General features: G+C 35.8%; 1 protein-coding gene across 2 annotated transcripts in view; it reads left to right on the forward strand.

Moving 5' to 3' along the window:
- The window catches only part of LOC129729476 (receptor-mediated endocytosis protein 6 homolog), a 23750-nt gene extending 8715 nt beyond the window's left edge, over window positions 1–15035 (forward strand). For both annotated transcript variants that reach the window (XM_055688070.1, XM_055688071.1), the window contains 3 exons: window positions 14433–14603; window positions 14661–14760; window positions 14825–15035. In XM_055688070.1, the coding sequence (XP_055544045.1) occupies window positions 14433–14603; window positions 14661–14760; window positions 14825–14965 (412 nt within the window). In that variant the 3' untranslated portion in view covers window positions 14966–15035. The remainder of the gene's footprint in view (window positions 1–14432; window positions 14604–14660; window positions 14761–14824) is intronic.
- Window positions 15036–22302: the final 7267 nt, after the last annotated feature.

Consider the following 22302-nt stretch of genomic DNA (forward strand, 5'->3'; position numbering starts at 1 on the left):
GACAGGTTTTATTCGAAGCATTGTAGCCCAGAAACCGTTGGTTGTATAGAAAAACTGTCTGAGAATGAGTTGTAGGGAATTAAAAATGCACCATAAAAAATATACACTGTACAAAAACAAAATTTTTTTTGACCAAAAAAAATTAAAAATAAACATTAAATTTCAATTTAAAAAAAGGAGTTGAATTTATGTTTTATTTTTTTTTAAAGAAACTGGACGTTAATATGCAACTTTAAAAAAAAAGTCCAGGATGGAGAAATGAAAAATAATTTTTTTATGATACATTATTTTTTTTATGAAAATTCTAATTCAAACATTTTTCAAAATATTTGTATTCTGATGATTTTAAAAAATGCAAAGAGTCATTTTGAATCAAAAAGCTCTTAGTAGTAAACATTCTAAAGGCACTGGTTTTCGAGTTATTTCTAATTTAAGCTCGAAAAATTATTAATATTTCTGAAAATACACGTTTTTCTTAAATTGTTCGTGGTTCTCCAGCGAAAACCATACGTTCATTGGAATGCTTGGTCAAAAATATACAATTCATTCTTTGACAACAAAACGATTGGGCGAACGGTTCTCAAGAAAAGAGTTAAATGTTCTAAGTGATATAAATATATATAAGAATCAAATATTTATTTTCGAGTTTTATTATGTTAGGAACATATTTTTTATGACATAGATACTTTACAGAACTAGTTTCACCTTATATTTTATATACATCATAAGTAAATGATTCGTCATCTTTTGAAAACAGCTTCGTTTGTATCTTATTTTCTGAAATCGGAACAAAAGAGTAATACTTTTGTGTGGCAGCTATTATTATAGATTTTTTGAAAATATTGCTCCATTCTCTTACTCCTTGTTCAGTAGTACCCAAATGTGTTCAGTTGTACCCAAATAAATGACATTTTTGATGAATTTTTGTTATTTTGCTGATTAGACCAATCATACAATTCTTTTGCGCTTGTAATGGGATGTTCATGTTCTTTAGCTAAACTTGCATTTCCTGCCATTCGTTTTAATATGCCACCAATTGCATCGCATGGGCCTTTACCATGAGAAGTCGCAAAAAAATGCCACTCTGCATCGACGTTATATTTTGTTTTGAACTTGCAAAGACTTGCAAAGTTTTTTCAATTTTTATATTGTGAGGCAGCTCCATCAGACATTAATATCGCTTTCTTCAACTCTATTGTTGTTTTCAAAAAACTCATTAATTTGGCAATGAACACCTGAGCCGCAACAGTATCATGATGGAGTACTTCCGATATTATGATGAAGCTGATATTCTTAAGTGTTCCAGATTCTGAATAGTAAACAACGAACCATTCATCCCGGTGGCTTGACTATTGTTCCAATAACTACACGAATCACAAATTGATAAAGACGTATTAAAATGAGCTTGACTGTTCAATATTTTTAATTTTGCAATAACGTTTTCGTTTAATTTGCGTAAGCTTGATGAGCACCGATGATCAGGAAAGGGTTTACAGCATCTGGGCTTGGTGTATTCCATTTTCACTTTATTCATCTTCACAAAATGCAAACTGTTACTAACACATCTGGAGTAGTGCAATCGTATTTATATACGAAAACAGATATTATAGGTAACCCAGTAGTTATTGGTTGCGTACTTTACAAACAGTTATTATTAGTAAACAAGTAGGTAGTGTTGCACGACAAACATATTTTTTTATAAAACATTCGGCAAGGGGGAACGTGTAGGTAGGCTAGGGTTTAGCGCTTGAGTTATTTATCCAATCGTTTTGTTGTCAAAGAATGAATTGTATATTTTTGATCAAGCATTCCAATGAACGTATGGTTTTTGCTGGAGAACCATGGACAAATTGAGAAAAACGTATTTTTTCCGAAATATTAATAATTTTTCGAGCTTAAATTCAAACTAACTCGAAACCCGATGCCTTTAGAATGTTTACTACTAAAAACTTTTTGGTTTAAAATGACTTTCTGCATCTTTTAAAATCATCAGAATACAAATATTTCGAAAAATGTTTTAATTAGAATTTTTATAAAAAATTCAATCTACCATAAAAAAAATATTTTCCATTTCTCCATCCTGGACTTTTTTTGAAAAGTTGCGTATTAACGTCAAGTTCCTTTAAAAAAAAATTCAACTCTTTTTTTTTTAAATCGAAATTTAATGTTTATTTTTATTTTTTTTTGGTCAAAAAAATTTTTTTTGTACAGTGTATATATTTCTTATGGTGCATTTTTAGTTCCCTACAACTTATTCTCAGACAGTTTTTCTATACAACCAACGGTTTCTGGGCTACAATGCTTCGAATAAAACCTGTGCCAAAAGGCATACGCCCTTTTAGAATGTAACTCATGGGTGTAAAAAATCTCTCCGCCTGTGAAAAATGCTCAGTTTGCTAAGCCAAATACGTGTGCAAAGTTTCATTCAAATAAAAAATGGTCGATATTCGACCACCGGTCATTTCGCGCGATTTGTCTCTCATGTGTATGGAACCCCTCCATTACAGAAAAGGGAGGGATGTCGCACCATTATGGACATATTTGTTTGCCCTAAAAATATTCACATGCTAAATTTGATCCCATTTGCTGGGTAAGTTCTCGAGATATGCAGAAATTTGGGTTTCATTTGTATGGCAATCGGGTTATAGAATGGAGCATATGCAGAAAGAAGTAGGGGGTTTCAAAACATTATGGGCGTATTTTTTACCACTAAAAACATTTACCTGCTAAATTTGGTTCCATTTAGTTAATTAGTTCTCGAGATGTGCAGAAATTTGTGTTTCATTTGTAAGGAACCCCTCCCTTCCAGAAAAGGGAGGGCGTCCAACTATTATGGAAATATTTATTAACCCTTAAAACATCCACATGCCAAATTCAGTTTCATTTGCTCGGTTTGTTCTTAAGTTGTGCAGAAATTTATGTTTCATTTGTATGGGACCCCTCCCTTTCAGAAGAGGGAGGGGTCTCAAACTATCATAGGAAGCTTTATCGGCACCAAAAACCCCTACATACAAATTTTCACGTCGATCGGTTTGGTAGTTTCGACCCTATATGGATCAGACAGACAGACCGGACTTCATTTTTATATGTATAGATTACAACATCAATGTTTTAGAACCTAAAGAGTGAATATACATTTATTGGATTGAAGCGTTCATGTAAATCTATTTTTACAAATAAAAGTTTGAATGAAAAGGCTGGGTCTGACCGCTAGGTGGATTAATTAAGGTTTTTTTTATTATAATATATACATAAATTAACTTAACCTATTTTAACAAACGTTCAAGTAACTTTCGCAGTGCGATTTGAATGAAAAACCCTAATTAATCCACCTAGCGGTCAGACCAAGCCTTTCTCGTTCGTTCTTATTATGTGTAAAATAGATTTTCACGAACACTTAAATTTTCAGAAAAAAATGCACTCTGATAATATTTGCTGGATTTATTTTTCACTCTAAATAACAAATTTGTGGTAGCCAACAGTGATACAATACCAACCATTTAAAACAACATTCAAACACACATGAACACATGCAAATACCATGAAATAAATATGTTTCAAATATACGACGCTAAATTTGTTTTTGATCGTGGTATAATCGAACGTCAACAACAATATCGCACGCTAGCCTGGGGGGCTAATGCGGTCTCGATCAACTAGATTAGTTGAGAGAATTCGTTATCGATATTGTTTTCGGCACATTTTGCATGTTGTAGGATAAGTACAACGATACACCGTACCCCAGTGCTGAGTCGAGAAAATTTCCAGCTCGAAAAGATCCTGACCTGAAAGACCTGATCGGGAATTGAACCCGATATCACAACCGTGTGGGAGAGCTAGCCGACCGACATCGCTAACCACAGAACCACGGGGACCTCGTCACTGTACTCATATTTAGGTTGGACTCGATTATTTATCATTCGATAAAATATCATTTTAGATTCGATTATTTATAGTTGGATTTTTTTTTTATTTCAAATATGACTTTCTTTTCGCAACATTTAAACCACGAGTACAATCATCATAATTCATTAGTTAACAATTAACTAGCCCGTTCATCGGTTGTGTAGTTTTTGAGATAATAAAGCTTCGTGAAAAGAAGTTACTGTCCAATTAAAGTAAAATTCTATAGGGTGTTACGAGGCAGCTAGACCTTTCAATTGACACTAATTTCGTGAATATCGGTTCAGCCATCTTTGAGAAAAGTGAGTGAGTTTAAATAGTCTCCAGAACACGTTTCTTTCCATAACCTTTGAACCACATATCCAATCTTTATAAAATTCGAAGGTAAGGGTTTTAGGTAGCCCGTCCATCTCAAATCAATTTTGTTCAAATCGGTTGTGTAGTTTTTGAGATAATGAACTTCTGTGATTTTCATATTTTGATAAATAGCATGCTGAAAATCCGATTACAATGAAATTTAATAGGGTTTTATGGGGTAACTAGACCTTTAATTTTAGAATAGTTTTGTGAAAATCGGTCCAGTCATCTTTAAGCAAAACGAGTAAGTTTTAACAGTCTCCGGAACACGTTTCTTTTATTAACTTCTGAACCACATGTTTGATCATTATAAAAATGATTAGTTAAGTTTTTTCAAGGCAGTCTTTACATTCGTCTCAAAGTTTGTAAAAATTGGTCGCGTAGTTAAGGAGATAATGAAGTTTCGTTATTTTCACATTTTGAAACACAGTGCCCAAACTAAAAGTACGATGACAATGAAATACAATAGCATCCTATGGGGTCACCAGACCTTTCATTTGCAACTGATTTCGTGAAAATCGGTTTAGCCATCTCTGAGAAAAGTGAGTGACTTTAAGCAGTCTTTGGAATTTGTTTCTTTTCATAACGTGATTTCACATGTTTATAAATAACGGACTAAGTTATAATTCGATTACAATGAAATTCAATAGCAATCTATAGGGCAACTAGACCTTTCATTAGACACTAACTTTGTGAAAATTGGTTCAGCCATCTCTGAGAAAAATGAGTGAGATTGAATAGCTTCTGAATAATTTTTCTTTACATAACTTTAACATAACTTAACATAACAAAATTTATAAGTTAAGGGTTTTATAGGCTGCCCGTTCATTTGACACCGATTTTATTGAAATCGGTTGTGTAGTTTCTGAGATATTGATGTTTCGTGATTTTTACATTTTGATACATAACCTCTAAACTTAAAAAATCCAAATACAATGAAATTCAAAAGCAACCTATGACGCAACTAGACATTTCATTTGCAATTAATTTAATGAAAATCGTTCCAGCTATCTTTGAGAAAAGTGAGTGAGAAAAAAAAGTTGCACATACACACACATACACACACATACACACACATACACACATACATACAGGAAATGCTCAGTTCGTCGAACTGCGTCGAGTGATATATTACATTCGGCCATTGAGACCACTTTTATACCTTTGGTTTTGCCAGTGATTGCTATACCTTTCTAGGAGAAAGGCAAAAAAATCCTTCTATAAATTACACAGTGCAACAATTTTTTTGCCTTGGCTTCTATGTATTATTTTTTGACGAAGATTGATGCGAAAATAAATTTCCCCGAGTTTGAACATATTTCAACTTGAGGGGCAACAATGGCGCCATTTTGAATTTTCGAGAAATCTGAAATTTTCGATGTTTTTTCGACGCCATTTTGTTTTAAAGCCAAATATCAAAAAATCAAAAAATCATCATCAAAATATCAAATTCTAAGACTTTGTCCACATGTTAGCATCTTCATACCCATCTTTTAAAAAAACAGATCTGAAAGCGGACAAAAACTGAGCTCAAAACGGTGATCTTACGAAAACGGTTTTGGCATGGTTTTAGTATATTACACAAAGCAAAATAATATCGAGCATCAATGGTAATGCGCTAATATCTGAAAGTGGTAGTCAAATAATACCTTATATTGTGTAAAAAAATCTGAAGAATCGATTGGTAGGTATCTGATCCACGTAAAATGTCAGCAACATGTCGATTTTGCCCCAATTCCCCTACAAAACTGATATAGGTTTATCTCGATGTTTAATTAACTTTTTTGAAATCTGTTTAATGAATTATCAAGAGTGTAAGGGATACTCGAAGATACAATAACAGTTTGTCTTCACATGATCCTCCCCCTTTTGCGGAGAGCTTTGTCGAGCTTCGTAGCCGCAAGGGTACAGGGTCAGCTTTGACAAGCGAATGGTGATTGGTTCGAATCTTAGTAGAACCAAACCATTCGTTCGCAAAAAGGACTTTAAGTATGGGTTTATTCTCAGGCTCTTCCACACAAAATCTTCTCTTCAGATTTAAAAACCTCTCGTCTAAAGCTTCGATAGTATCATAGACTATAGCACGTCTACGCTGTTAGAGTGATAGCTTGCAGGAGGATATTTTTTTTTTTTTATTCTCGCTTATTTTCCGTCGGTCTAGTTCCGCCACTGTTGTGGCCAATCACCGACGCCCGGGGAGGCGACTCCACACGCAGGACCCTAACTTACGACCCGTTTATCAACGGACCGGCGCCAACGGCTTTACTTCCTCATGCGATGGAAGGCGTGATCCCAGAGATTTTTCGCCTCAGAAAATCTCCCGGTGTCGGCTAGAATTGAATCTAGACCAGTTGGGTTGGTTGTGAGTGGATCACGCCACCTTACAACCATCGACACCTATGTCGGCGGTGGGATTTGAACCCAGACGTCGAGCGTGGTTGGTGGAGACGTTACCAACCACACTAGGCCCCCGCTCTGCAGGAGGATATGATAGAATCGATAAGGAAGAAAGTAGGTTACAAAATCTGAATGAGAAGACAAAACGTACTATAACTTCCCTCCAGACTTATTAACCACTGACCTAAAGCTTCGATAATATCATAGACTATAGCACGTTATATGCTTTTAGAGTGATAGCCTGCAGGAGGATATAATAACGTCGATAAGGAAGGTAGTAGGTTACTAAGTCTGAAGGAGAAGACAAAAAAGCACTTTAACACGGAGTAGGTTACTTCTCAATAAGTAGCACTGCAAAATGGTAAAAAAAAAACAGAAATGTGCAAACAGCAAAAACGTCCGGACAATGCCACAATAGATCAAACAACTACTGGTCGCAGTGGGGTCCACACAAAAAAAAAACGCTCACTAAGAGAGAAACATTAGAAGATGTGTCGAACAAAATTATCAACAAATTTAAAAAAAACATAGCAATCAATAACGAATTGAAAGTTTAAAAAGATTCATTTTTGTTTTTCATTTGACAAGTTTTTCTCATTCGCCAACAATTACATTCACTGTGTTACGAAGGCAGCTAATATACGTAAATTATATATAAAAACAAAAAATGTCATCTGACAATGTTGAAATATAAACTAGGAGAAAGACAAAAAGATTCTGAATAATACTTAGTAAATAGACAAATAATTCACAAGCATTCGCTGGCTCTTACTCGTCTGCAAATTTGTATTTCTAGGAACTCACTCTTTTGATATAATGCCGGTCACGATTTTTTAGTAAAAGTCGAAGATAAAATGAAATAAAAATAACTTATAATTTATGACCGTTGTAAAAATGTTCTTTGCTGATTCTTGTTTAATTCCTATGGTAGCCATATTCATGAACTATCGAACAGTTTTTACCGAACTATCGAACAATTTTTACCGCTGAGCAATGAAATAATAATGATAACTAGCGTATTACAAAATTGTCCAACATTTTATCTACCCAGTAACATACTGTAGCATTAACAGGTTATTATTGTCCATCATTTGGTTATGCTGTTATTATGGGGGGACCCTACTCTGGAGGGTTGAAAAATAATGAATTTTTGTGATTTTATTTTCGGATGTTTAGAGTGAGGTGAAGTGTTCGGGCGATTTGACTATTGATTAAAGTAGATTTAAAGATGTATTTTGCGTGTCGTGGATGCAAATATAGTGAGTATTACGCAGCGTTTTTCTCGAAACCATGTTTTTTTAACTGGTGGTAAGTTTTTTTCAGCATCAAGTTAACCGATTTGGCTGAAATTTTGTTCAAGCATGTAAAAATGGAATGGTGTCGGTTAAATATCTGAAATCGATTTCACGCATTTTATATGAGTTAATCTAACCTTTTTCACCCTGATTTTTAGTTTTGTTTGGTTTATTTCACAGGTTGAGTTAATTCATTTTAACCATCTTCGAGAATACTTATAAGGGTTCAAAAATAATTTCTTTTTTTTTGAGCGCCACGTATTCCCGCGTGAAAAGCGACTTTAGTGTAAAAGAAAAGGCGATTTGTAAAACAAGATTTACAACATAAAACAAATTTATCTTATTTATTTCTAATTTCAAACTATGGTTCCCTTTAGCGAGTTTTTGCAAAAGACTTCTGCAGAATACCTGTCTAAGAAAATTACTGCCAAAAACGTTCGATACCCTATTATATTTTTGGAATGTTTAACAATGTAAAGCACCGTCTAAATAGGTTCACTGAAATTTAAAAAAAATATGAGTAGATACAAATAAAATATTTTTTCCATATTTTTAGGTTCTGCTTTATTTCAGAAATCTAATCAACCAATCATTTTACCCTCATAAAATATATCTGTTGTTCTTTTATAATTCATATAAGCATTACCATTCAGCTTCATTAATTGCAAAATGAAAATGTCTTTTCTGATTTTTCCAATAAAAATAATTTGTGGGTGGAAAGACAAAACATCTAATGTATGCTTTGAAAACTAAGCGTTAATAAGCAAGTGAACAAGAAATCTGATAATGACATACCGCGACAGTCTAAATTTTTTAAAACCACATTGAAACTTTTAAGAAGAACGCATCAAGCTCATACTGTCATGGCATTAACTGTAGGCAATTTGGAATATCTTGAAAACTTTTGAAATTTGGATTTGGAACTTAAAAGCATGGCTTGTCAGCAATTGTCGTTTTGCAAATGCTAAAACTAACATCAAAAAAACTTCAAACATCCCCTACTCATTGGAACAATTCAGCAGTTTAAAAACTATCAAAATTCGGAATCGCCACACCTAATCAAATCTCTGAGATGTGGCGAAGTCAATATTACAGGAACACGCCTTGTGCTCGAAAACAAATTTGCACTGCTATTGGGGTGAAGGTTTTTAAGTTTAAAAAGAACATGTTTAGTTGAAATTGAAAAGAGCTGAACATTAGTCCAGTCCAGTCGATCAAGTTTAAGTTTCGTGAAGCTTTAATAATCGGAAAATCATTCATAAGAATCATGACTTTTTGTCATCTACGTGATTTCGGTTGATTTGAAATAAATGTTTCAACACAAAATTATTCAAAACCTTTTAGTAGTTTAGAAGAAAATTTTCAGAGAAGGTAAGTAAAACTGTACAACAAAACATGTTTGACATTGTTTCATTGTAATCAACTTGTTTCTCAAATGCATTATATTCTTAAATGCGTTATATACAGGCCCGGATTTAAGGAGGGGCAACGGGGGCAAATGCTCCGGGCGCCCCGAACTCAGGCCCTCCCCCCTAGTCCTAGACCAAACATGCAACCACCACTCGAAGGTATAACAGACTGTAAGACAAAGTGGAAACTTTTTTTTACCCGTATCTTAGTTTTTGAAATTATCTTACGTCTAAATGTTCTAAGCTTATATGCATTATAAGACTTTATGAGTGATTTCTCATGAAAATAAAACTTGCTCGAAAAACTGGCACCCATTATCTAGTTATTAAAAAACGTTCCGGTGTGAACATTTTTTAATAACTAGATAATTCTATGATATAGCAGTCTAAAAACAACTAAAACTGCATAACATTCAGATTATTATTATAGGTTGAGTTTATTTTTTTTCATTTTTTTTCGGCAACAGATTCATGTGGTATCGTTTTAAGAAGAGTTACGTAATTTAAAATTTGTTTCTTTGGGGGCTTGAATGGAAGCTATTGGGGCTCAAGAGCTTTTTTTATCACAAATCTTCACCTTTCAGAAATTGTGTTGTTTACCTTTATCAGTTTTTGTATCATCTGAAAGCGCTGCAGGATCTAAGCAAAACGTGATTTTCAAAAATTTTCTTCAGTTTTCAAATCACGAAACTGCTCGAAATCGCTACAATGACAGTTCACCCATGTACAAAGTGTCATTTAAGCTTTTTAGAACGATTTTTATCCATCATTTAAAAATCGAAGAACAACAATATAATAATAACATTTCAAAAAATCACGTTTTGCTCAGAAAATTACACCGTCTTAGCTGATATCCCTGGCATCCCTGTGTTATCCCTGTGTCATGATTTCTTGACGGCAGGGTTTTGTCTTAAAATCACTTATAGTGTTTAAATTTCGAAATCGATTTTTTCAATAGTTCTGCTGTTTAAATTAAAAAAAATCAGTGGAATATGTATTTCTTTTGACATTTCTTATCAAAAGAAAATAATATACATACCCCTAAAACACCCTATTGCCAGTAATTGATTTCTTTCGGTGAGGTAAATGTCGTTGAGGAGTCGGCATGAGAAGAGTGCTGAGGCTACGCTGCCGGTACCCGCAAAACTGTCCCATACTGATTTCGGTCACTTTTGAGTTATCATCGGGAATCGACTTAATTGTTATCATATTTTCTGGGAAAAAATTCAAATTGATACTTTTGTATGGAAAAACATGGAAAAAAACAAGTTGTTTTTGTCCCTTATTGAAAGTACCCGCATTACAGTCCCACTGCATAGTGGTATAAACTGCAAACATAAAATTTTGCTCTAGATTAGTGTATATCGGATTATTTTAGGCATATAGAAGTATGACATTTAATTAACTAGACTAATGTTGTTTTTCTGTAGTACAATCTACGTTGCCAATGATACTGCCGGTTGCTGGTTGAATTTATATGGGATGGGACAAAATATGCGAGTACTTTTGAAATGTACCTGCATATTTTGTCCTATTTTGTCTTCTTTTCAAGTTGTATAACGTAAAACCAATTCCATCCATGTTTATTTGTTTTCAACGATAAACTTGTGCTGCCATGAAACTGTTATGGTCATTGGTTCTGGGTGTAATTGCTGGAAATCCGAAAATTCACGGATAATATTAAATCGCAGTTTTCTCAACATGTTGTTTTTCATTATGGGACAGTTATCAGGGTACCGGCAGTACGTTAGTATACAGAATTATTCGTGTTCTCACTCGAAAAACGAACCATGTTGCTTGATCCAATTTGTTGTTTAGCTTGACGTTACTGAGGATTTGCTGTCCTATACAGACGAAGCTTTCCTTACTCTGCACCTTCAAATAGACAATACGATAATGTCATCAACCAAATTTTGACAGTTTAGGAAAGTAACTTTTCGGATTTGGTTTATTTTCGATGGACTCGAAATGGGATGTAATTTTCTAATACTTTTTGGGGGTTGACATACTGCAATGAAAATTTGTTTATTATTATTGGGTCCTATGTAGGGTTGCCACCTGACATGGATCTCTTGCCTGGAGATTTTCAAAGTTTTTAACAGGGGAGTGGGGGGTGGGTGGGGGGTTTGTTGCTGCAAGAAATTATGGGTTCGAAAGTGAAGTAATTGGTTACTTCATTTACCATAGCAATTCCTATACCAACCGATCGAGCTTGGTGATTTTTACAATGTTGTGAAATTTAGTACAAAGATAAACACTCGCCGTAAACTCGACAGCCTTAAAATCTCCTCTGGTGAAATTCTCAGAATTAATGCCGAAGCCTTTTAATTCGACACTTACGTGCGTAGGAGTTGTAAGCAAACTGTCCAAATTTATGACTTATGACGTTTACAGAGCGAGTTAAAAAAAATTCCGCTGACTCAGAATAATTTCGGTTTTATCTGGAAACCATTGCCTGGAAACTACCTCCCAGGCCCGGCGAAAATTCGCGTTTACCCGGAGACACGGAGATCACCGCCCAGACCCGGAAACTTCGGGTGAGACCCGGAGAGGTGGCAACCCTAGCTCTATTCGCTTTGTAATGGAATATTGTCGCTGCAGCACTACTCTGCAATTCGCTGGTGAGTCCAGCGACGCGAAGATTTCTAGCGATGTCATTTTGTATGATTATTTCTCGCACAGTACAATGCAGTTTTAATGTTGTTTGATTATATTGACATTGTTTTGCGACTAGAAAATAATCAAAACTATTAGAAAATATTACAGTCGCATATTTCGGGACATTTTATGTTGAATCAAAGACTACATTACATAAAAATACTACGAAATTCGCTGGAAAATCTTTGTCAGACAAGCGACTCGTCGCTTCCGATTTTTCTCTATTCTCTCACAATAGGTCACAACCTTAGTAAGAACAAGAAGATCGATTTTCCGCTAAAAATTCAAACACATTCTAAAAAAACCTACCTGAACTGTTAATAAATTGGGACGCAATGGTATATTTCTCATTGAGCTTTGTTCTCATCAACATTAAACATGTTTAAACGTCAATATTGCCGATGATGTAGATTTTAAAAGCCATCAATCGTGTAACTTAAAAAAGAAAATTAAACATTCTTGAAATATTCAATTTTTTGAAATGTGATAGTTAGTGATATGAGTATTAAACTCATAGAAAAAAAATGATTTCAGCACTATCTTTGAATAAGTACTTCAGTTTTACTACTCATTATTAGATACTTCATTGCCATCTTTAGATATGATGAATTACTCAATCAAATTATTGGCATTTTCGTAGTTGTCGAAGTATTGCCATGAAAGGTCATTCAGTTAAGGCAGTTACGGATGAAGGATTAGTTTTGGGGCACCCAAACACTGTGGTTCATTCTCGTAAACCGATGACACATATCGTCATATCGATACGTTGGGCCATCCTCAAAAACACGGTCTTCAGTCAAAACAGCCATTAATGATGTTTTTGCCACCGAGTTCACTGACGCTGGTGCAAGTAGAACCGAATGTGTATGAATAAAACCAAAGTTCTAGAGGGGTGCAAAATGTTTTGAATGATTGTAACGTCTTCAACGATTCAATGATGTTTTCAAATGATCGGATTCATTAAAGTGCATCGATCAGGTCATTATATTTTCATTTATTTAGGCAGTACCCAATTTTTCAGTATTGATTGCTGGCTGCACTGCTTCAATGATACCAGCCTGCTGAACAACATTTTATACTTTATAAGTATAAGTATAGCACAGTATTGATGTAGTTTCGCACCATTTAACTTTTGCGTGTAGATACTTGGGCAAAACCACAATAGATCAACCTCTGTGGTCGCAGAGGTAAGCCAATAAAGGAAAAAAAAGCCTAAGTGAAAAAGATGCGATCCACAACCAAGGATGGAAAAACTCGTATCGCATAACAATCATTCGGGTATCATTTCTGAACGTGCTGTTCATAAGCTTCCAATTCTAGTAAACCATCGCTATTAAAAGTTACACATTCTCAAGCTTGCAAGAGATAACTTAGAACAAAGAAATATATGGTAGCTTTCTTTGATGATTTTGTTTCAGTATTGCCTGCTTTAGGCGGAGCGAGCAACATATAGCGAGTGTTTCACGAAAGAATCGTAAACGATTGCACTCAAGCGATCGCAATGATTCTTTCAAATGTTGGTTGCTTGTAGGCGGAATTCGGCTACTCCATGTCGTGCTTTCACCGTGATATACCACGATGATTCTTGTTGATTTCAAGTATCACATGCTAATGCACCATGCTACAATTTCCGTTAGCATTGATGATACCTGCTTGCTCCGGTAAGCAAACAATTGAACGCGATCTAACGTTCATTTGGATTCATAATTTTGTATCACTGGCGATAATATCTCAAAGATTCTCGCGATAATGTTGAATACAAGTGAACTTGGATACAATAAATACTATCGTGTTTAAATCATTCAGTCTCCTTCTATGGTATTCGGAACTCTTAGAAGCGAAAAACAATCAGCAGCGTTTCTATGGAAAACTTCTACGCGAGTGGAAATAGTTGAACGATAACTGTTGAATCAGAGAACACATTTGCATGAAATATTGCTAGTGAGTGAACTTTTCCATGCTTGTCCACAACCTTCAATTTCGCTGTTTTGAATTTGTTTCTTGTTCAACGCGAGTTGAAATTTTTTAAGGTTGCATTTTCATGTTTGGAACTCTGTGTGACTACGAACAGTGCAAAAACACCGTTTCTTGCAAAATACAATAAATAATTTCAACCTCTAATAATTCACACAATGTGAACATCATAAAAATGAGTTTCAATGTTAAGGAAAATTGAAAAATTCCGTTAATATGATTCATGTTTTTCTTGAAATTTTGTAAAAAATATCAAAAACTATATTTTTTATGTAGTTTATGCAGTACAAAATGTATCAATGTTTTAAATGTCAGTACCTTGACAACCCTTGGTAAAGCTTTATTCTATGACAATACTTAATTTACTGATAATTTGCAATATTGATGACCCCGTAAATACAACATTTAGCGAAATTAATGTTTCTACTTTTTTGTTTAGTGTTCTTCACGAGCATATTGGCCGGTTAGCTAAATCCATCACGCCATCCCATGCACAGCTGCGAATTCCTTTAGTGTACATTCAAGAGGCCCCATGGTTATATGCGCAGCGACAATTGTCATTTATGTCAGCTTATAAAACACCTCTTGGAAAAGTTGAATGCGTTATTAAGTAAGTATTATATTTGCTTAAAGATATAGTTAAAAGATGTTTCACTGTCTTCTCTAGGTGCATTAAAAGTTTACTAAGCTTGTTATCGATGGGTTCTGGAAGTTCAATCCCTGCAGCTGATGATATTATTCCTGTTTTGATATATGTTATAATTCAGGTAAATGATTGAGCAAATTTTCTACATGCTGTTTATATATTATTCTCATTTCTTTCAATTATAGAGCAACCCTAGAAACTTGCTTTCAACAATTGAATACGTTAATTGTTTTTTTGGAGATACGTTGACAGGAGAGAAAGAATATTGGTGGACACAATTTTGTTCAGCGGTCACGTTTATCAAAACAATGGATTATTGTGAATAATTTATGTTTATGTTATTTTGTAGTAAATCTTGTTATCAAATAAAGAGTAGTTTTGGAAATAACAATTAAATTTGATTCGGTTTTGAAAATCAACTAAATTGACTGTATTCATTGTTCAAAAAATTCAACGTTGCATCTAGGAAGAGTTGCATTGTCGATGTCGAACTACTGTGTTCATGTGTGAGATGTGGTCCCCGTGGTTCTGTGGTTAGCGATGTCGGTCGGCTAGCTCTCCCACACGGTCGGGTTCGATTCCCGATCAGGTCGAGGTTCTTTCGAGCTGGAAATTTTCTCGACTCAGCACTGGGGCACGGTATATCGTTGTACTCATCCTACAACATGCAAAATGTGCCGAAAACAATATCGATAACGAATTCTCTCAACTAATCTAGTTGATCGAGACCGCATTAGCCCCCCAGGCTAGCGTGCGATATTGTTGTTGTTGTACGAGACGCAAATGAACCAAGATTTTTTTTTCGAGTAATATATACTTAATCTTCTCGTGCGAGCTTCGGTAAAATTTGCTGAGGTACGTATTTTGCGTTTTTCTAGATAACCCAGAATATGATCAAAACTATTAAATATCGAATTAATTTATTAATTACTCTGCAACTGCGAAGTGAGTTGATAATTTACAAACTTGAGTAAATAAAGAATTAATCGTTTTTTGTTTTCATATATTCTTTGCAGCAAAAAACGAGATCTGAGAAAAAATAGTGTATACCTACTCAATATTTTAGTTAATCTGAACATTGTAGATTTCTCCATAAAGCTGCTGAAAAACCTGCTCCTTTTTTTCTACACTAAAACACAAAAAACTGTTATATTTGTTTGATAACCGAAAGTTTTCGGTGAACGATTTCGGTCGATTATCCAACATATATAAAATCAAGCGGTGATGATCTCAACAAAACAAAAAAATTGTTATTTTGACAGTTCAGTTTTTCGGAATCTTGGTAAGAGATTTTTTGTTCGACGAAATCATGGTTAAAGGTTCCGACACTCGGAAATTTTCGGTATTACGGTTTTTCGGTAAACAAATTTACGGTATTTTTTTTACCGAACAACAGTAAACTAAAATGTTTTCAAGTAGTTCGGTATTTTACTTTACCGAAAAAACATAATGCAGTTAAGTTTGTTGGCCTACCACATAATTGCTCGCCTCGTCTTCTGTAACAGAGGCCTATGAACAGTAGGGTGCCATTGAAAATCGATTTTTCGTTTAGCGGTAGGGCTCAAATGTTTCGTCTTCCTGAAAAAAGTCCCTATGCAAAATTTCAGCTCAATCGGACTTTGGGAACACGTGCTTGAGGCACGGTCAAAGTTTCAACATATGACCGATAAAAAATGTTTTTTGAGCCAAATTCATTAGAAATGCACAAACGCCGAAAGTCAGTGGTGGGCACCGCTAACTGAAAATTTAGCGACGCTAATCGCTGATTCGCTAACCGGAGAGTTTAGCTCGAAAACCGCTAAACGTTAAACTCATATTAGCGGAACTCTCGCTAATCGCTAACTCGTTATCACGTAGATTTTCATATTACTGTATTTATTGCTCATGAAAACGAAAATAATTGCATTTGAGTGCTATTTACTGTACGCTAATGGAAATCGACTTTTCAAATTCCGTCTAGCGATAGGGAATTAGGCAAGTAGTGCCTCAAAGCAGTTAAAATTTCACTTTTTTGACTAATGAAGAGAAACAATGATATCGGAAAATTATCCTGTGTTTTTGACGTTGGACTAACGTCTATATCGAAGTTAGGCACCTGAATTTGAAAATCTAGTAATTCAACCGGGAAAACCAGGAAAAAGTGGTCAGGTTTTGAGCGCTTATATATCAGTCATTTCTTTTCAGAATTTCGAGGTTTTGGCATCAACCGATCAGAAATTCTTTTACGGTTGAATTTATGTAACAAAAATAACCTATTGTTCGAGATACACTATTGAAAAATTGATAAATCACATCGATTGTCTAAATCATACCGAGCAACCAATCACCACCTCTCTTCACAAGCACAGTCGACACTAACGGATACAACTGATCTGACTTTGTAAACAGTCTCACAGCTTTCAACCAATAACGAGCTCGCTTTCGGTAGCTGCAACAGGTGTTTCAACACCGTTTTAAATGCTTCTTTTATCATTACCACTGAACAGATTCTAAACACCAATGGCTTGATTGATAGGGGAAATATTGCGCAAGATTGTCATATAAAAATTAAAATATGTTTTCGATACTAAACTAGTTAAAAGTTGTGTTAAAAGTCGTGCACATTCAACCAATCACAAGCTCGCTTCTTGTTTGCTCGCGGATGGATTTTTGCTTTGGGCTATATAATAGCCTGTGTCGTCTCATAGCAAGTGGAAGGCCTCATCAGTTAACAAGTGGAAGGCCACCAGGCCGCTCTTGTATAATCAGCAGCGGTGGCTGATTCCAGCGGCCAAACTGAGCTGCAGCAGAACCAGAGCGGTGGTATCAGGCAGCAGCGGCGGAGGTAGTGGGCAGCTGCATTTCTTCATTCAGTTCGGTTCTCCTTCGATCTGAGTTGGACCCCACCAGCGGTAATCCAATTCAGATATCATTGGGTGAAAACTGCACGAAACTGCCAGAACTGCCAGAAACTGCACGAGCCAGCACCGCCACTAGGAAAGCTACCGCCATTTAGTGTGTGTGCAGTGTGCACATATAGCGTATGTGCATCTGTATTGCTATGACATTTGCGATGATAGGGATGGCGCTGTTGCGTGTGTATGGCTAGCTATAGCGTGTGTAAGACACTAGCATGTGTAGCATATTATGGCTATTGCGTGTATATCTTCAGCGTGTGTACGGATAGTTATAGCTTGTGTGTGGAAAGCTGCTGCGTGTGTAATGATTAGTTATAGCGTATGTATGGATAGTAATAGCACATGGTTGGATAGCTTATGCGTGTGTATAGATAGTTGTATCGGATGTATGGAAAGGAATAGCGTGTGTATGGATAGCTTCGGCATGTGTGTATAAAAAACTATAGCTACAGCGTGTGTATGAATAGTTTTAACGCGTGTTTAGATAGTTATAGCATGTGTGTGAATAACTATAGCGGGTGTTTATCGAAGATTATTATTGTCATTGAAAATATTAAAATGTCTTAACGAACACAGTTGTGAATTTGATTTTACAGCAGCGTTTTAACTTCTTCAGCCAGTCTTAATTCATCGAGGAAAAATTACTACCTATGAATGATCAACAGTTATTTACTAGAAATTTGATTTAGATCAAAACGGGTTCTTTTGAGTATCATAAATTATTGGTAAAAAAAGTTGCAAGTTTTCTCAATGAGCATTCATTAAATTTTCGTTTTTGTTTCTCGGTGCGCGGTTTTGATTTTGTTTCTCGCACACAGAGATAGAAACAAACTTGTCGCTATCGTGAAAAATAACAAAACAATTAGAAATGCTCTAAATCACAACTGAAGAAGTTAAGATATTATCCTGTCACTCGCCCAAACCTTGATAACAACTACCGAAAAACGTGTGATTGAGCTCTTGCTATATTGAGTTATTGAACCAAACGTTTTTGTTTTTCAAATACATGAAGTTATATGCTGGGCTGGAACTAACCTAGCATGAGTTTTACGATTAAATGTCAAACAATTTTCAAATTTAAAATTTTCGCTTGAATCGTTCAGGGCTCCAATTTCAGATAGTTTCGTAAAGTTTGCTTTTTGCTTAGATAGGAAAATTTTACCAATTCGCTGATGATTCGCAATGATTGTCATGGTAGTGCAGCAAACAAAGGGTTGATTCGAATATGTATGAAATGACAGCGATTAAATAAAAGATATGCATTCTTTTAGTATATATTATTATTTATAACGTTTTAACGTCTCAGCATTCAGAAATGCACTGTTAGATAAAATTGCAGCAAATACTAAAGTTGCAATTCTCTCTATTATTTGTTTTAATGGAATATAAGAATACCGTAGTCCAACGTCATGCGGTCGTGTCTTGAATACCACCCTCCTACTTTTTTATCATCAAAAAAGTGAAAGAAAAGTGATAGAAACACTTAGAGGCACGACTTCTCAAATTCCGTTTAAGCTGAAACTTTACATAAAGACTTCATTCGATACAATGAAACTTTTGAGCCCTTCCGCTAAACAAAATTCGAAGGTAATATTCTTCTATACATTCCATAGGTACCCCGTACTATTTTCAGCAAGAGGTTTAGTATTAACAAAACAAGGTTCCTACTTGAGTAATTTACAATGCACTGCGGCTTACAGAAAATTTGGCGTTCTAATCTAGATAATCTTGAACGATAACTCGAACCCCATTTTTGGATAAAAAGGTAGACTTGTACATGTCTCGAAAAGAGAGGAACTCTAGACAGTTAAGACAAATACGTTACTTCAATGAAACTTACGTTCTCCAAGTGACATTCACAGTGGAGCATATTCATCATTCGAATCAATTTATGTATGCAACTCACAGTTTTTGTAAATAGATTTTTACCGCTTCTCTTCAAATTTAGCGATTAGCGTTTCGTAGACCAAAACTTTAGCGACGCTAAAAGTTCGCTAAACAACTTTAAAATTTGCGAAATCGCTAAACCGCTAACTAAGAATTAGCGTGGCTTATTAGCGAATTAGCGGAATTGTGCCCTGCACTGCGAAAGAGATTTGGATGCCAAATGTACTTCACAGTAAAGTAATTCCTATAATAAGTACCATATGTAGGAACTTTGAAGAATAAAAAGCAATTTTATACATTCAAACACGTTTGACTGTAGAAATATTTTACAGATATGAACAATTCCCTTTGAGACCAGTCCACTATTTACATGATGTTGTTGAAAACGATTTTAGTTAAGTTTGTTTGAAAACCCATGTCGTTTAAGTTAAGAAACTGAGTTTGGGTAATCAAAATAATACACACCTCGTTAACTAGAAAATTAATTCTTTTTTGGGACTTGGCTCATCAAAATTGCTCTAACACTTGAATTTCTTAATGGAAATACTCGAACCACGTATAATTGGAGAGGGGAAAGATAGATCTTTTTTTGGAAACAGCACGATTGTAAAAATTATAATGTTTTGGAAACATCAAGATTTTAATGATAATGACAACAGATAGCGAAAAGATGTCAAGAAATAAATTCTAGAAACATGTCTGAAATTTTATTTAAAAATATAACAAAAGATTTTGATACCTACAATGGAAAAAATCATTTTAAAAACAGTAAGTGGTTTTAAAAAAATCGATCATCTCACATTTTTTGCAAAATAAATTTGTTAGATACACAATTTAGTTGCCTTAAACTCTTGTAACAAACCAAAGTTTCTCTAACAAAAACTTTTTTATGTTTAACGCGGTTTCACGTTTTTTGTTTTGTTTCTGAGACCATAATCATTCGGTCAATTATTTATTTACTTTTACTTATTCAACGGATAATATATTTACCCCATTGACCTTATTAATGATAACTTTACAAAATACATAAAAACAAAAATATGATAACAAATATTAAACACACGAGACATATTTAGTCTTTGCCACAAGGTGCTCAGGAATGAGTGCGATCGGAAGTTACGCCGGCGTATGTTGATGTCCTGAGAGATAAGTAGCGAAAGCAGTTAATATTGCTCTGAAGAAGGCACATACTTGTCACGAACGTCATTCTCATACATTTCGCTTGAAGCTGTTTTTCTCTGGCTCGATTATACGTCAAAAGGCTATCAGTCCTATCCTTAAAACATTTAGAGGCAACGTTCTGGAAGGTGACGAGCAAAAAAAAGGTCGCCTTAGGACTAGGGGGCCCCTTCAATCGGGAGGCCCGGAGCATGTGTCCCCTTTGCCCCTCCCCCCAAATCCGGGCCGGAGTAGACGTTTTTAATCTTCTTGGCAAAGTGAAACAGCAGGCCCAGCTGTGACGGGACTTTTAAAACGCTGTATGCAACATGATTTTTGAAGTTCAGTTTGGTATCGATCAGGATCCCCAGGTCCTTCGCCGTCCCAAATTGTAAACTTATCGGAAGTCTGTAGCCGGCCCTGGTCGATCCCTAGCTTGCAGGCAGCTTAAGCGCCACTCCGAAACGGAGACTGCCCGCCTAGATTAGTTTTGCCCGGTTGAGACTTCCCTAAAGGGTCGTTCCCAAAAATATACAAAAAAAAGGAATCAGGATCAGACCAGATGGCTGCACAAAATCCGGTTACCAAAAACCGGGTGGAAACCCTTTTATCCTCCGGCAGAAATCTTCAACACCTCATATTCTCTCAGAGAGTTTGCGGTAAGAAACCACCCGCACTATACTTTCTCATCACGGGTAATGTCGCTATTTACCACCAGATATCGTGCGCATTGCCGATCATTCGAATCTCGCCACGCGGAAGACGAAACTATCACAAACGGAAAACGAACCAAATGACGTGAAACACTACAGCCGGACTAAAACCTTGCGGGAGCATTACATTAACGAAACTACTACATTATCTGCATAAATCAAACTCCATATATTATAATTAACGAACAGGTTTGTATTTTAATTTAACATGCATGCTTTATATTTGACTTATCATTGTATGTGTGTATCTTATTGTCTAGACTAGGCTCCTATTGTGTGCGTTTTCTTCTCTCCATATCTCTAGTGCTCATTGACCCATGTGCTTTTCAAGTTTTGATCAGCTGCTCCAGAATGGATATGTGCAGTGATGTCCTGCGGTGCGAGCAATGGCTACCCGGGATTTAGATTTGTTGAGTGGGGCGTTCAAAAATTCTGAAACGCGTGCACGCTATTTCGGCCTCAACTCAACTGCAAAAATCATAGGCGCGGTTTCGATACCGGCCGGTACGACTATTTGTCGTTTATTCCAATATCACAATTGAATTGTGGGGCCCTTCATGGACGCGCCCACCGCTCTCGAGAGTAAATTGGAACGACTCACCAATAGATTGCTGTTCGCTACTGCTGATGCTGATGTTGGTCGTTGGCGTGTTCAACTGCCGCTGCTGGCGATCACATCAGGCCAACGCGGTCGATCGGCACATGCCGATTTGGATGACGAAAATTATTTACTGCGCCGCTTTCCGGGATCCCTCAACTGGAAACGGCCATTAGCCTCACCGGAGGACTTTTGTTCGTCCAATGCTGGTCACGTGGGCAGATAAAGTGCGATCTGCGAATATCTCCCGTGATGGAACGGCTGCCGGGAAAAAGTTCGTTCTGGAGAAGAACGTACGCGTTGCGTCTTTCGCTGTTCTACTCTCGCTCGTTCGGCTGTGGGTGATAGTGCGCAGCCGTGTGGCTGTACGAACGGGGTCATCAGCAAATGGTCGGGGTCAATGGCTTTAA

Source organism: Wyeomyia smithii, chromosome 3 (assembly GCF_029784165.1).
Source record: "Wyeomyia smithii strain HCP4-BCI-WySm-NY-G18 chromosome 3, ASM2978416v1, whole genome shotgun sequence".
NCBI lineage: Eukaryota > Metazoa > Arthropoda > Insecta > Diptera > Culicidae > Wyeomyia > Wyeomyia smithii.